At 39.8% G+C, this 16,578-nt stretch overlaps 1 protein-coding gene across 1 annotated transcript; it reads right to left on the bottom strand.

Moving 5' to 3' along the window:
- On the bottom strand, positions 362-5,467 carry LOC107606897. Its single transcript, XM_016308901.1, has one exon. It carries the CDS (start codon positions 5,465-5,467, stop codon positions 362-364), a length of 5,106 nt encoding a protein of 1,701 aa, XP_016164387.1.

The raw sequence follows: 16,578 nt of genomic DNA on the forward strand, positions 1-16,578 counted from the left end.
AATGAAACTGTTTAGGTTCTGTTTCCGATGTTGTTGCATAAGCCTGTTTGACTTTGTTTGATCCTTTCTCCGGGTATGAAGCCCGGGTCAAGTTTTGTTGAGCCGACTGTTGGCATGGTTGTTTTGCTTTTATAATAGGTGTTTTGTATCTTGTGTTTGTATACATGCATGCACAATATCGAACAAAGATTGCAAAAGTTTCAACGTTTGAGCATTATTGTATTCAAACAAAGCAAATGATAAATACATGAACTTGAAAACTGGCATCCGGCCTCGTTAAAACCTTATCTGAGCAAAAACCCAATGTGGGTGAAAAATCTCCTAATAAGGAAAAAGAGTACCATCATATGCCGCCCCGTGTTTAGGACACATACATTTTCAGTGATGAGATGTTCCACGTCCCTGAGACTGGTTCTCCTTGGAGTGTTTGCAATGAGTAAGCCCCCATTCCGAGAGGTTTGGTGATTTTGTAGGGTCCGTCCCATGTAGCTGCTAGCTTGCCATGTCCTGGTATTCGCCGAGCTTCTTCTGTTTTTCTTAAGACGAGGTCTCCTTCCCTGAAGGTTCTTGGGATGACCTTTCTATTGTATCTTCGTTGTATCAATTGTTGCATTGCCTTTTGTTTAAGATATGCCTTTTCTCGGTGTTCTTCAATTATGTCGAGCTCGGCTGACCGAGCTTGATTGTTGTCCTCGTCCATTTGGTAGCTGACTCTTAGTGTGGGGTTGGAAATTTCAACTGGAATCACTGCCTCTGCTCCGTACACCAGTCTGAAGGGGGTTTCCCCTGTGGATGAATGAATGGTTGTATTATAGGCCCATAGTACCTCTGGAACTAACTCTGCCCAGTCTCCTTTTGCATCACCGAGCTTTTTACGTAGTGCTTGCAATATGACCTGATTAGCGGCTTCTGCTTGACCGTTCGTTTGAGGGTGCTCGACCGAGCTGAAGTGATGTTTGATATGAAAGTTCTGTAAAAAACAGGCAAGGCGAGTATCAGTGAATTGTCTTCCATTATCAGAGACAAGCTCACCGGGGATGCCGTATCTGCAGATGATGTTTTTCCAAAGGAAAGATTGTACCTTTTCTGCTGTGATGCGTGCTAATGGTTGTGCTTCAATCCATTTAGAAAAGTAATCTATACAGACTAGGAGAAATTTTACCTGTCCTGGCGCTTTTGGGAAAGGACCTAAGATGTCTATTCCCCATCTGTGAAATGGCCAGCTTACCTCTGTGCTATGTAACAGCTCGGCCGGGCTGTGTATTATTTTCGCATGCTTCTGACAATTATCGCACCTTTGAACTTTTGTTATGCAGTCCTTCTTTAAGGTTGGCCAATAGTAACCTGCCCTAAGTAATTTGGCTGCTAGGCTTCGGCCACCCACATGGTTGCCGCAGACACCCTCGTGGACTTCATCTATTGCCAAAGCTGCTTCTTCTTTGCCGAGGCATTTTAGCAGTGGTCTGGAGAATCCTCGCTTATATAGCTCGGTTCCGAGAACTGTATAGAAACTAGCTCGTCTTCGGAAGAGTTTTGGACTTGCCTCATAGGGAGGTATTGTTCCTTGATTGATGTATGTTATTATGGGAGCTCTCCAGTCGTCTTCCTGCATAATACTCAATATAGGTGTTAGGTTTACGCTAGGTTTTTCTAGCGTTAGTTGTGAAAGGTTGGGTGTTTGATTGGTTTTCCTAGTTGTTGCCAATTTGGATAAGATATCAGCCCGGTTGTTATTTTCCCGGGGTACGTGGATAAGTTCAAAATTGTTAAGTTTTGAAATAAGTTCTTTTACTAGAAGCCAATATCGTTCCAAGAGGGGATCTTTGACCTGGTATGAGCCGTTTACCTGTTGGACTATTAATAATGAGTCGCAGTGTACTGTTATGCTGGATACCTGAAGTCCAATGGCTAGCGTTATCCCAGCGATGAGAGCTTCGTATTCTGCTTGATTATTGCTCGCCCCAAAGCTGAACCGTATTGATTGTTCAATGACTGTGCCTTTTCCATCTTCCAATATGATTCCAGCTCCTGTTCCGTCGTTGTTAGAAGCTCCATCCACATACATAATCCAGGTCTTCGGTTCAGTTTTTTCATGCGGGTTGGTTCCTTCTGAGATAAAGTCGGCTAGGATTTGTGATTTTAGTGCTGGCCTTGGCTGGTACTGGATGTCGAATTCTGATAGTTCAATAGACCACTTTATTAGTCTTCCCGCGACCTCCGGTCTTGTTAAGATTTGTCGAAGTGGTTGGTCTGTCCGAACTATTATGGTATGACTTTGAAAGTAATGTCTAAGTCTTCGGGCAGTGATAACCAAGGCTAGAGCCAATTGTTCCACTTTTGGGTACCTTTTCTCCACTGGTTGTAGAACTTTGCTGACAAAATATACTGGCTTCTGAACTTTTCCTGTTTCAACTATGAGAGCCGAACTTATAGCTTGGTCAGAAACAGATAAATATAAATGTAACGGCTTACCAGCCTCTGGTCTTTGTAGTATCTGGGGAGACGTTAGCATGGCTTTTAATTCTGTGAAGGATTGCTCGCAAGCTTCTGTCCACTCGAATTGCTTACCTTTTGATATGGTTTGGAAGAAATGATAGGACCTGTTTGCTACTGTTGGCAAGAATCGCGATAGAGCTGCTATCCTTCCAGTTAGTTTTTGGACTTCCTTCACAGTCCTCGGACTGGCCATGTTGAGGACGGCGGCGCATTTTTCAGGATTTGCCTCGATTCCTCTGGATGTCAACATAAAGCCTAGGAATTTTCCTCCTTGTATGCCAAAGGTGCACTTTTCAGGATTCAGTTTCATATTATATGTTCGGACTTGGTGAAAGACCTCGGCCAGATCACTGCAGTGTGAACCTCCTGTTGGAGTCTTGACCACCATGTCGTCAACATAGACTTCCATGTTCCGTCCAATTTGCTGACTAAAAACCTTGTCCATCAGACGTTGATATGTTGCACCTGCGTTCTTAAGACCAAAAGGCATTACTGTGAAACAAAAGTTGCCGAATTCTGTTATGAAAGCTGTCTTATGTTGGTCTTCCGGATGCATTAAAATCTGGTTATACCCAGAATATGCATCCATGAAGCTTAGGCAATTAAAACCTGAAGCGTTGTCTACTAATTTGTCAATACAAGGTAATGGATATGCGTCTTTAGGGCATGCCTTATTGAGATTTGTAAAGTCGACGCACATGCGCCATTTACCTGTGTTCTTTCTTACCATGACGATGTTTGATAACCATGTCGTAAATCTTACTTCTTTAATGAAGCCTGCTGCCAGTAGCTTTTTTGTTTCCTCAAGGGATGCTTGCCTCCTTTCTGTTCCTAGGTTGCGCTTCTTTTGTGCGATGGGTCTGATTGATGGGTTTACGGCTAGCTTGTGGCAAATGATGCCGGGGTCAATGCCTGGCATGTCTGCTGGGGTCCATGCAAAGAGGTCGGCATTGTCTTGTAAAATTCTGATTAACCGAGTTCTTTCCTGTCCTGAAAGTGCACCACCAACGTATGTAAATTTGTTAGGGTTATCATAAAATATTACCTTTTCCAATTCGTCTATTGGTTGTGGTCTTTCTTGAAAATCCTCTCTGGGATCCAACTCTTTAAGGAGAGGAAGATCTTCTGAGTTATAAATGGCCTGTACTGGTGCTGAGGTGATTCTGTGCGTTGCCTGTTGTTTCAGGCTGGCGTTATAGCATTGCCGTGCTTCTATGTGGTCGGCATGTACTGTAGCTATGACGTCATCCTGCACGTAAAACTTAACACAGAGATGTAAAGTGGATACAATTGCTCCAAAAGAATTTAAAGCTGGTCTGCCTAAAATAATGTTATATGGGCTTGTGCAGTTTACTACGACATATTGTGTATCAACTGCTTTTGACCGGGGATGCACCCCTAGGACGGTTCTTAGCCATACACTTCCTATTACCGACACCCTTTCTCCGGAGAACCCTATGAGGTCTCCGGAGTAGGGTTGTATGATTTTATCAGATAAATTCATTTTTTGAAATGTCGAGTAAAACAGGACATCAGCACTACTACCTGGGTCTAACAAGACCTTTCTTACCAACAGGTCTCCGACCTGTACTGAGATAACAACGGGATCGTCGAGGTTTGGGCTTGCTGATGTGCAGTCTGAGGCTGTGAAAGTGATTTCTCCAGTGGGTGTATCCTTTTTGGGTAAGGAGGTCGTCCCCTCAATTGCCAACATTGCTCTGTAGCTCCTCTTTCGGGCCGAACTCGTGGTACCTCCACTGGCGAAGCCCCCTGAGATGCAGTTTATGACTCCTCGTGGCTGGCTTGGGTTTGCCCACTGTCTTTTGTCATTTTCCTGTATTCCTTGATTGGTTGCCTCCGGTGCCTTGTTTCCTCCTCTGTTCTTCCTTCCGTCGACATACTTGTCTAAGAGTCCTTGCCTTGCCAACCGTTCCAATAAGTCTTTTGCCGCCACACATTCGTCTGTTGTATGGCCAAATTTTTTATGGAAGGCGCAGTGTTTTGTTTTGTCGACGAACCTCTGATCCTGATAATTACCAGCCCTGTTCGGAGGTTTGATTATCTTAGCATGAAGTATTTCTTTTATAATGTCTTCTCTTTTCGTGTTGAACCGGGTGTAGTTATCGAACTTGGGGGTAAGTTTGAAAGGTTTCTTCAGCTTTTTGCTGCTTGGTGATCTGAGGGTCTTTTCTTCCTCCCTTCTTGGTTGGTGCTTATCTGTCTTCCGTGCTTCCCGAAGCTCTTCGATCTCCATTTGGCCAGCGGCCTTTTCTCGGAATTCGTCTAACGTTTTTGGTTTTGTTACTGCGATCGTTTCTTGGAACTTGCCAGGTCTGAGGCCACTTTTGAGGGCGTGCAGGTGGACCTCTGGGCTTAGATCTGGAATCTCCATGGTCGCCTCAGCAAACCGCGTCATGTAGTCCTTTAAGCTCTCGTGCTGCCCTTGCTTGATGGTGCTTAGGTAGTCTGTCCCATGCACATATATTCTTGATGCGGCAAAGTAATCGATGAAGGATCTCGCCAGTTCTTCAAAAGAAGAGATTGAACCTGCAGACAGCTTAGAAAACCAGAGTAATGCAGAACCATCTAAATAAGTAGGAAAAGCTCGACAAAGTATGGGCTCAGAGGCGCCATTAAAGAACATCATAGATTGAAATTTTCTAATATGGACGCGAGGATCACCGAATCCCTTGTATGGTTCAAGGGCAGTAGGCAGCACAAAATTTTTTGGCATTTGAAATTTCATGATGTCCTCCGAGAAGGGGTTGTCTATCGTCAGTTTCTCTTTTGGCGGGGTGAGCTTTTGGGATTCTATGTCATTCTGGTATGAGCTTTTGGGGTCCCCCTCGCCATGTTTTCCAGCTCGGCTGTTGGATGACAATTCGGCTATCCGTCGGACTTCCGCTTGAAGGTCGGCAATCTGAGCTAAGAGCTCTGCTTGCGTGGATTGCTGGACTCCGTTGTCAGCCATTCTTCGAGATTTGAGTATACCTGAAAGAAGAGAGCACAAAGCTAAAAGAAAAAAGGGTTAAGCTTAGTGGGGTTTTTATTCCTCGGCCCCACGGTGGGCGCCAGATGTTCCGTCCGGGATGATCTAACCGAGCTATAGGTCGTTCAAGAGAGTCTAGCCGAGCTATAGGTCGTCCAGTTAATTTACGATCTTCGGCCGAAGCTATAGGTGGGTCGACCTTCCAATCACCGGCGGGAGAGCACCTGCAAAAAGTTCTCCGACGCTCAAGTCAGAAAGGAAATTGAAGTATAAGCAAAAACAGTTATAAAGTCTTTCTTCTACTCTTTTCTAGTGATCGTTCTCTTTGTTTCACTCCGCCCTTCCCATCTCTTGGAGGTCCTTTTTAAAATGGTATTTTTGTGCGGTTGAGTACTTGTTTTCCGAGATATCCTCGGCCATATCCGATGTGTTTGTTATATTTGATTTTTAGAACGTTTTGTTGGACGTGATTCCTTGCCGAGTTATAGGGCACGTGCTCATCGTGATTTCTGATATCTTGGGCCGAGGTTAATGGTCCATACCAGTTATAATTGGAGAAAGGGTATTTGAAAAATGGAAAATTTATGGATGGCTCGACAGGAATGAATATTATAAAGAAGACTTAGATGCAAAAGAAGAAAGAAGGGAGACCCATGCAGTAAAAAATGGAGTTAATAGTCGCATGAGCTTCAATTCACTAAATCCCCCTTATGAATAAGCTTGACCTCCAATGTATTACACGCTGATGATGCATTATTCTAATCTTCCCACACTCCTACCTTGAAGGCCTCCATTTATGCCACCTCAACCTATTCGGCCTTGGAATCATAGTCTCAATAGCAACCAAAGAAAGGTTTTGAATAATCTTGAAAAGAAACCTGAATTGTTTGACCTAATTCTCATGACTTATTCTGAGTTACTCCCACAATTAATTCAAAATTTATTGGTGGTTCTATTCCCCATTCAAAATTTATTGGTGGTTCTATTCCCCATGAAAACTGTTAAATCTCCTTATCTAAAGAAATTTGATGCAAATGCAAAATTTGATTATCATGCAGGAGCCATTGGACATTCTACAGAAGATTGTAGAGCCTTAAAATATAAAGTACAAGATTTGATTAATGCTAAATGGTTGAATTTTAAAAAAAAGAATCTCAATGTGAATCAAAGTCCTCTATCTAACCATACGGGTTAAACAATTAATGCCATTGAAAATTCAAGACAAAATTTAATAACTGAAGCAAGTGAAGTGAAAACCCCAATGAAATTCATTCTTAAAAAACTTTGTGAATTTGGGTTAATGCAAGTTCCTATGAAATTTAAAGAAAAAGGAAGTACTTGCCTTCTCGAAGAAAAATTTCAACATTCTATAAAGAATGGAATGATTTGGACAAATTTTGCAGACTTTAATGGATCAGAAGTTAATGCAAGTTGAGTCATTACAGTGAAAAGGATGTCAATATGATAAATGAATCTGACGACAAAAGAATTGAAAGTAGCCTCATGGAAAAAATAACTTTTCCATAAAAAACATTGGTGGTTCATTATACAAAGAGTGACTCTTCTCAATGTAAATTCATTCCAAAGCCTATCACAATACAAGTGCCAAGTCCTTTTCCATACAAAGATTCTAAAGTGGTCCCATAGAAATATGTGGAAGTGTTGAAAAATGATTCTCCTAGTAACATATCAAAAGAAAATGAGATTCCTACAATTACTAATATTATTGGAGTAGGGAGAATGACTCGCAGTGGTCGTATATATACTCTGAAAAAATTACAAAAAGGACAAGCGGATGAAACGAAATAAATTCACAAAGAAAAGATCAAATTGGGAGAAAATTCTATTGGAACCAATAAAGATGTGCCATTTGAAAACAAAATATAGAAGTCTCGAAAGAGGCTGCCCATGAATTTTATAAATTCATCAAACAAAACGAATATCAAGTGGTTTATCAACTGAATCGCACTCCAACAAAAATTTCTGTGCTATCTCTGTTAATGAATTCAGAACCTCAGAGAATGGCTCTTATGAAAATTTTGAATTAAGCACATGTGTCCCATGACATATCTATGGATAAATTTGATGGCATAGTTAACCATATTGTGGCTGATAATTATATCCAATTTTCTTATGATGAAATACCACTTGAAGGCAGGGGACACGTTAAGACACTCCACATCTCTGTGAAATGTCGAGATTATGTCATGGCAAGAGTGCTAATAGACAATGGTTCATCCTTAAATGTAATGCCAAAATCAACACTTGTCAAGCTACCATTTGATGAGTCATACATAAAGCCAAATACATTGGCGGTGAAAGCTTTTGATGGCACAATAAGAGGAGTCATTGGTGAAATTGAGCTCCCGATTCAAATTGGCCCATGTACTTCCAATATATTATTCCAGGTAATGGACATTACACCCACTTACAGTTGTCTCTTAGGGTGTCCTTGGATTCACTCTGCTGGGGCAGTCCCTTCATCGTTGCACCAAAAAGTGAAGTTCATAATTGATTACAAAATGGTGATTATTTCAGGAGAAGAAGATTGGTTAGTTAGCAAAACATCTACTACTCCATACATTGAAGCTGTAGAAGAAGCATTAGAAACAACATTTCAAACTTTTGAAATCGCTAACACAAATTATATCGGAGAATGAAATTTACCTCCAAAATTATATCTCTCTAATGCTTCTATGATAATGCTCAAAGAAGGGTATATGCCTGGGAATGGATTGTGAAAGATGTGTCAAGGTGTTATAAGATCGCCCGTTCTCCGAGAAAATATAGACAAAAAAGGCCTTGGTTACTATACAAGATGTCTCTGGTACGGGTTGAGGGATGGATCGGGAACTTGCGGGTTGAGGCGGAAGCCGAATCGCTTGATTGGGGCAATGGGGGGAGGTACCTGCAAAGACACTCCGACGCTCAAGTCAGAATAGATCTGAGAGGTGTAAGGTGTGAGGAATGAATGAATACTTGGGGGGACCTGGGTCCTCTGTTTATAGGTGATGGTAGTTATCTTATCTTATCTTGTTTGGCTAAGATAAGAAGGACGTTTGAATTCGAAAGTCGGTTAGAAATTCTAGAGGGCCGGCTTCGGGCCCTCTAAAGGAGTGAGGCGGGTAGGACCCGGGTAACCGGGTTTGGGTTTAATCTCGGGTCATGGATCCGTAGGCCGAATCCGTAACAGTTACATTTCTACCAAATCTGATAAGAAACAAATCATGATAGATGAGAAAGAAAAAAAAAGATTAGCTCGATTGAAAAACTGAGAATCAAAGATTGCATGGATCCTAATTTGTAATATTCAAGTAAACTATCACAGTGTAGGATGGATGCTTTCAGATACTGTTGCTGTTATAATTGAAGATTCTAATGAGTCAAGAAATTGGGTCTATCAAGACTCTCTAAAATGGGAACTTAATAATTGGAAGAATGTTGGTATTTTTGTGACTACCCAAAATAATTCAAAGTAATAATGTGCTACTAATCCTTTTGCTCTGCTTATGGCTTAGAGATGATATTTTGTAAAATGGAATTGATGTTGACATTTTATTATTTCAATAAAATGCATTTGAAGTTTATTTTCCTTTTTAAATTTACAGAAAAGCTCTGCGGCTTGTATGCTTTACAAGTTAATTAACGAATAAACCCAAAAAAGCGCGATGCAAGGTCTACGTTCTTCTTCTTTTTCCTCTTCCTCTTCTTCTTCTTCTTTTCTTTCGTTTTTTGCCTTTTCTTTCTCCTCCTCCTTCTTCTTGCTGCACGTTCTTCTTCTTCTTCTTCTTCTTCTTCTTCTTCTTCTTCTTCTTTTCTTTCGTTTCTTGCGTTCTCTTTTTCGTTCTTCTTCTTCTTGCACGTTCTTCTTCCTCTTCCTCTTCTTCTTTTCTTTCGTTTCTTGCCTTCTCTTTCTCACTCTTCTTCTTCTTGCTGCACGTTCTTCTTCCTTTTTCTGTTCTTCTTCTTCATTTACGTGCTTTTCTCTCTGTTTTCTTTCTTCGTTATTCTCGATTTTCATTGTTTTTTGACATCAAGCTCTGAAATCATTTTTGAAGAAGAAGAAGCAGCAGAAGATGAGGAGGAGAAAGAGAAAGAGTTCTGAAATATGCATAAGGTGTACTTCAATGAATTTTGGGTATATTTCTTAAATCCTTTGGGTGTATTTTTGTAATCCTTTGGGTGTATTTCTGTAATCCTTTGGGTGTATTTCTATAATCGTTTGGGTGAATTCCTGTAATCGTTTGGGTATATTTCTGTAATCCTTTGGGTGTATTTCTGTAATCGTTGGGGTGTATTTCTGTAATCGTTTGGGTGTATTTTTGAAGTTTCATTATCTTCAAATTTGGCAAGAAAATTGTTTTCATGGAGGAAGAAGAAGAAGAGTCGTTCATAATGCATGGTGAGTAGCGCGCTTTGGAAACAGGAAGTTGTTGAATAACATGTGTTTTATTTACTCTTGAATGTGGAAGTGTGTAATGCGTTAATTAAGTATAATGCGTGTGTTTTATTGGACTTGTAAGACTTGTAAGCCAAAAAGACTTGTATGTGTAGCAGGCCTCTTAAATTTATTCTTACCTTTAAACTTTCTTTTTTCACCTAAATATTCTATTACATGCATTCTTATTCATCCATCTGAAAATTGTCTGGCTCAAATCTTCTTTGCTTGAACAATGTAAGATCCGAAAAAATTCACTAGTCAATTATATATTTGAAAATTGAGTTAATAGTGTTTAAACATCCCGATTTAGATTAAAAATTTAAATTTCATAATTTAAAAATTTACAGATAAAAGTTGAACTCAGAAAATTATTTGGAGCGTGAAAATATAATTATTTATGAAAAAATGCATACTGGAGTTATAACACGCTTATAACTATTCGGTACTGCATGTAAAAAAATAAAAATGTAAAGTGACCAGGAAAATATTTAAAATACAAACCAAAACATATACCCTTAAAATTTTGGCTTAAGTAGGACCAATGGAAGGACGAAAATGCCCCTCATTTAGAGAGTAAAAAACGTGACTCCATTCCATCTTTTCATTCATTCCCCCTCCCCCCACAAGAGAGATAGAGAGCTCGAGAGATTGAGAGAAGAGAAGAGAAAAATACTATTCACCTTCATCTTCAGATCCACTTTTCTCACAAACCAGAGCTCTGATTGACGACCCATTTGCGGCTACGCGTCGCTCTCATCTCCCTCTATGTTTCTATGTAACTTTTGCGGTAAGTAATTGCAAGAACTTTCCTCTATTTCTCTATTTCTCTATTTTTTACTTTTTTCATGTTTTGAGGGTCTGAGGGATTAAATTTGTGATTTTAATGCTTTAGTGGAAGCTCAAGCTCAAATTCTAGTAGAATTTTAACCCATGTTCATGTGGAATGAGGTAAGTAGCATAAATATTGTGTGAATTGAATGAAATTAGATTGAATAGAATTGATTGAAGCTTGGATTTGTGAGAAATTGATTGAGGTTTGGATTGGCCAGAAAGAAAAGTTCAAGAGGGTGGGACCGTCATTAACTAAGGTACGGGTTTCAGTTTTGGATAATCATTATGTAATCTTGTTTGAAATCCTAGGCTAGTTGACATGAGGTTATTGTTGGATTGTTGTTGTTGATGATGGTTTAGTGAATTTGTTTTGTTTGGAATGTGGAAATTAGGATGGCCTATTGTTGAATTGTATATGTGATTTGTATGTTTGCCTATTATTGAGAGTGAGTCTTATTATGGTTATTTGCCTAGATCGTTAAGAATGAGAGTGGTGATGCTTAATTGCGAAATTGTTGAGAATGAAACTTTGATGAATGCACATACATTTAAACTTTTATTGATATTGGTTTAGTAGAAAATACCTTATTTGGATGATTGATTTTGAACGGTATTGGCTGGATGGCCTTTAATTGTGTAACTAGTTCATATGATGAATGAAATATTGACGTATGCATTGTCTAATTATTGAGATTAGGATTTAGGATGGACTTAGTCTAAATCGGATAAAAAATGAAATTTGAAATAACAAATTGTGTGATTTTAGGTGAAGGAAAGTTATGCGATAGTTGAGATGAATATTGGGTGTTTGATGAGTTGTTGGATGTTATGGAAGATGGAAATGAAGTGTAATAGATGGATATAGTTTTAGCTTGAACATGGATGAGGTTTGATGAGTATTGGTTGCAAAAGAAAAGGGTTTGAGAAGTGTTATTTTGGATGTTGCAGAAAAATATGCATTTTGGTCAACTATGGAGGACCATAACTTTGCGCTCGGAACTTGGAAATTAATGAAACTTATCTTGTAATAAAATTGGGGGTGTCTTTTTTATTGTATTTGAAGAACAAAAGCAAAACTATTTTTGTACTAAAAGTTATGGATTTTTGAAATTCGGACGTTGATGCTGAAATTCTACAGAATATCAGAATTTTTACTAGTGTGCATGCGCATAGGGTGCTGTGCACGCACTAGTCAGAGGCTAATTTAAGGCATGTGCATGCGCACAAAGCGGTGCATGCGCACCCAGCCAATTTTTTAAAAAATGCTATTTTTAAACTCTTAAGCCTTTTCAGCAAGTTTGTACTCTCTATAACCTTTGTATGGAGTCTGAAAACCATTTTTAAGGACTCAAATGCATTGGATATGGAATTAATGAACTTAAATTAAAATATTCTCCTATAAAACTTGTTAAAGAAAATATTAATGTTGTGGGATGCTGGTTTGTCTCGCCCACGGCGAGGATGGTGGATAGTCTTACTCGCGAATTGAAAATGATTATAAATGTAATATGATAACTGAATTAGCACGGACGAGAGTTTTGTCCCGCTTGTATTATCGATGAGGCACCTGCACCTGACAAAAATGGTGGTTTTGTCCCGCTTGTTAAGTGTTGCAGTGTGGATGTGGGGATGGTGGTTTTGTCCTACCCACATTCTCTCTGGTTGTTAAGGGTGGCAGGCACTCTCCCGGATAGCGCTACCTCCAAGAGAAGGTGACAAGGCACTCTCCCTCTCAAGACTGGCTTGTGATAAGTGCGGAATGTTCCACTTCAGGATGCACGACAGAGAAAGCATACCTAGGTCAGCTACCGGATGTGTCGAGTCTGTGTAAACCCGGATAATTAATAAATAATTAACTCATAAATTAATATTTATTCTAGAAAATTAGAAAATTGGATTTTTATAGTTTAATATGATATAGCTAATTAAAACAAGAATTGTAAAACCCGGTCAAACCGTAATTAATTAAATAATAAATTAAATAGGAGCGAATATGGTTATAAAATCTAGCAATCGGAATTTGATAATTTAAATATGATATTTGGATTCAGTGATTTTTTCTGAGTCAGAAAACATAGCTTTCTGAATAAAAACGCACACTGGAATTTTGACTGGCAGTACCGACTAAGATCAGTCTGGTACTGCATTTGAGAAAATTAATTATAAATGAATAAGGTTAAGAAATTATGATTTATAATTAGGGAAGATAGAAATATTTAAAATACGATTTAAAACTCTAATCTTAAAGGTTTTTGTCTAAAATTGGACCAATGGACCAAACCAAGTAAACCGGGCCTCAGTGGGCCCAAGACCCAACATATATAAATATTAGTTATGAGCATTTTAGCTCATTTATCCAAAAGAAAGAGGGTAGAGGCACTGAAATAGAGAAGAGAGGAAGAAGAGAGAAAATCCTAACTTCATCAAACTTCAAATCACTATAACTTTCTCTCCGGAACTCCGATTGACGAGCCGTTTATAGCCACGCATCGCTCTTCTCTTTCTCTTCAAGTCTATCTAAGTTTTGTGGTGAGTATTTAACTCTCCTCTGCCCAGTTTTGATTTTTCTCCTATATTTTGAATTTGGTTTGGGTTTTGAGGAAATCTTGTGATTTTGGTTGTTTAGGAGTGCTCTAGTATGAGCCATGGGTGATATTCATCAGAAACTTCAGTGGATTAAGGTAAAAAATCCCTCCAACCCTTGTGATTTATCATTTTCATGAACCCTAGGTTGATGTATATATGTGAAATTGGTTATGTTAGTGTACTTGGTGATTTTGGTGCACAATTTGGAGGTTGGTGTTGCTTGTGGAGCTTTGGTGAGGCTTGGAGCTAAGGGTTGGTGGAGACTTCCAAGAAGAAGCTCAATTAATTTGGCTATAAGAGGTACGGTTTAAGTTTCATTTAAGTACCGTGTGGTGTGATGAAAATTCCTAGGCTAGATGCCCCTAGGATTAAGTTTAGATTGTGTAAATGGTTGGTGCTAATATGCATAGTTGATATGTAATGTGAATTAATGATTGAGTTGAGAATTGTGTGGATTTGTATGTTTGGTGTGTTGAGAATTTGATGAATTGGATAATGAATATTGGTTTGTGGAATATGCATTTAAATTGTGAATTTGGGCCGAAGGCCATGGATTTTGGGCCGGAGGCCGAAAAGAGGTAAGAAAGGTAAGTTGATGTATGTATTGTGTGATGACATAAGAGATTGGATGAATTTTAGATATTGAATGTGTGAATACTTGGTTTGATTATTGAATAATAGGGTTTGAGGAATTGAGGTGAGGAATTCGATAGTTTTGGGTGAAATTGTGTAGATGAGGCAGGTTTGGTTTTAGTTGACTATAATTATATGAATGTGGATGGGTTGTGGTCATTTGAATGAGTGGGAATGAATTTGGCTTGTGAACCTTGGAAAAATTGGTGATTTCTAGTTTTGGGTAAAAACTAATTTTTGACCAACTTTGGCAGTCTGTAACTCGGTCCACGGAGTTTGGAATTCTTCAAAATTGGATTTTTATAGAATTTTATTCAACGATGTTTCCAACGGTTCAAAAATGGTTGAAAAAGGAATTTTGAAGAAGAAGTTATGTGTGTTGGAAGTTTGGGGTTTGAAAATGTAATTCTGCAACTTTTTAACTTAATAAAAATTTTGGAAAATTGTGCTTTCACGCGCACGCGTGGCCGATGCGCACGCATCAGTCTCGATTTTTACTCACCCATGTGTGCGCCTAGCCGACGTGTATGCATCGCTTCACGGATGCGAATGCCTCGTAGAAAATCCAGAGAGTTGTGCGGGTATTGTGCTGGTTTTGTGCGAGGAGCACAAAACGCACCCACGCGTATGCGTGACTGACGTGCACGCGTCACTTGATCTCCCTACTTTCCACGCGTACGCATGGGAAACGCTCACACGTCACTCTACTTTTTAAGCCTTTCACGCGTGCGGATGGGCGACGCGCACGCATGCGGATGGGCGACGCGCACGCATGACCCCGTTTTCAGCAAAAGTTGCTTTTGAGTTTTTAAAGCCGAATTTCATACTTTTAAGCCTTCATTCTCACCCTTTAAGTCCTAAATCTTTATAGTATACCTAGTAAAGAAAAGAAGCTAGGACATGTGGTAACTTATGGATGAAGTAAAGTGAGAATCAATGATGAATGATGAGTAATGATGATTGTACGAGCTACTGAGGGTGATGCTGGAAGTGTGGTGTATGCCGTGAGCCAAAGGGCTGTATTCAATAATGATTATTGGTTGGTTATGGGTTATGTTATGAGCCGGATGACTATGATAAATATTGATTTATGGCTGGAAATGAAGATATGACTTTGAATGATTGTTTTATCTTGAGCTCTCTTTCTCGAAAGTGCGACCCCAGAGAGATGAGGGAAGGCGAGGATCCCCTTCCTCGTTCCTCCTGGTATTGTAAAATCGCCCCTAGTGAGATGGTGGGAGGTTAGGATCCCCTCCTTGGTTTCTCCTGGGCATATGAGAATGTACCTCCTGGGTAGATGCAAGGGTTGTGGTTGCGCCCCACTTGCTCCAGGTTGATTAGAATAGAGGCTCCTCGGGTGGACGCAAGGATTGTGGTTTGTCCCACTTGCTCCGGGTCAGAGATTGTGACGCCTCGGTAGTAGCGGCAGTAGTGGTGATTCCACTCGCTCCAGGTTGAAGTTTTAGACGCCTGCCTGGGTAGATGCAGTGGCATTGATCCACTTGCTCCGGGATGTGGTGAGATATACCTGCCTGGGTAGATGCAGTGGCTTTGATCCACTTGCTCCGGGATATGGTGAGATATACCTGTTTGGGTAGATGCAGTGGAGTGATTCCAGTTTGAGTATGATTTGAGATTTGTGAAATTATCTGAGTTTCGGATTTCCTTGGGTAGATGCAGTGGGTCGTCTCTACTTGCTCCAGGTTCAGATCCGAGATTCTGCTGACGCTATGTCGTAAGTGTGGCCGGACACTGTGAAAGTTCCGGATGAGCTCGCCCTTGTGAAAAAACACCAGTGTGGGTGTTGTGTGATTATGATTATGATTGTAAATAACTTGAGTTGGGGATGCACGACAGAGGGACAGTCCAATGGTTAGCTACCAGAACTTTGTCGGGCTGGCTTTATAATCGACAGATGAGACTCATCAGACATAGGATAGGCATACATCATTTGCATATGTTTGAATTATTTGAGTTTGTCTTTTTATTTTGGATTGCTATATCATATATGCTATGTTACCTGATTATGTGCTATTTGTGCTACTTGTACTTTAAGTGTGCATTACTTGCCTGTATTGCTTGTGTTTGTACAACTGAGAGGTCCCTCATGCTGGATTCGGTGGACGCTGAGGGTTGTTCTTGATGAGATGAATTGATGATATAATTGAATAATGATGATGATTATTGAATGAGGAAATTGTGCTCCCTGGGTAGACGCAGTGATGTGATTTCACTTGCTACAGGTGAGGATATGAGGTAACGCTATAGAATTGCTGAGACAAAATAACTGGTGATGGTTTGGCTTAAGATTCTGATTCTGATTTGTTAGAGAGTTGGAAAGTTGGGAAGCATGAAAGATATGAATTAGATTTAGTATTCCCTTATGACAGTTGCCTGTTTATAGACTAGTGAGAACATAGGGTGAATATTTGGTGAAAGGAAGTTTAGGATGCTTAGTGAGTTTTTATTGCAATGCATTGTATTTATTTGGCACTTTTACCGTACTGGGAACCCATGGGTCGGGGGTTCTCATTCCGTATATATCTCTTGTTTTTCAGATACAGGTCCAGGTGCTCAGAAGTGAGCGGTGGTTCATCTGAGA

The sequence above is a fragment of the Arachis ipaensis genome, chromosome B07 (genome assembly GCF_000816755.2).
Source record: "Arachis ipaensis cultivar K30076 chromosome B07, Araip1.1, whole genome shotgun sequence".
Lineage (NCBI taxonomy): Eukaryota > Viridiplantae > Streptophyta > Magnoliopsida > Fabales > Fabaceae > Arachis > Arachis ipaensis.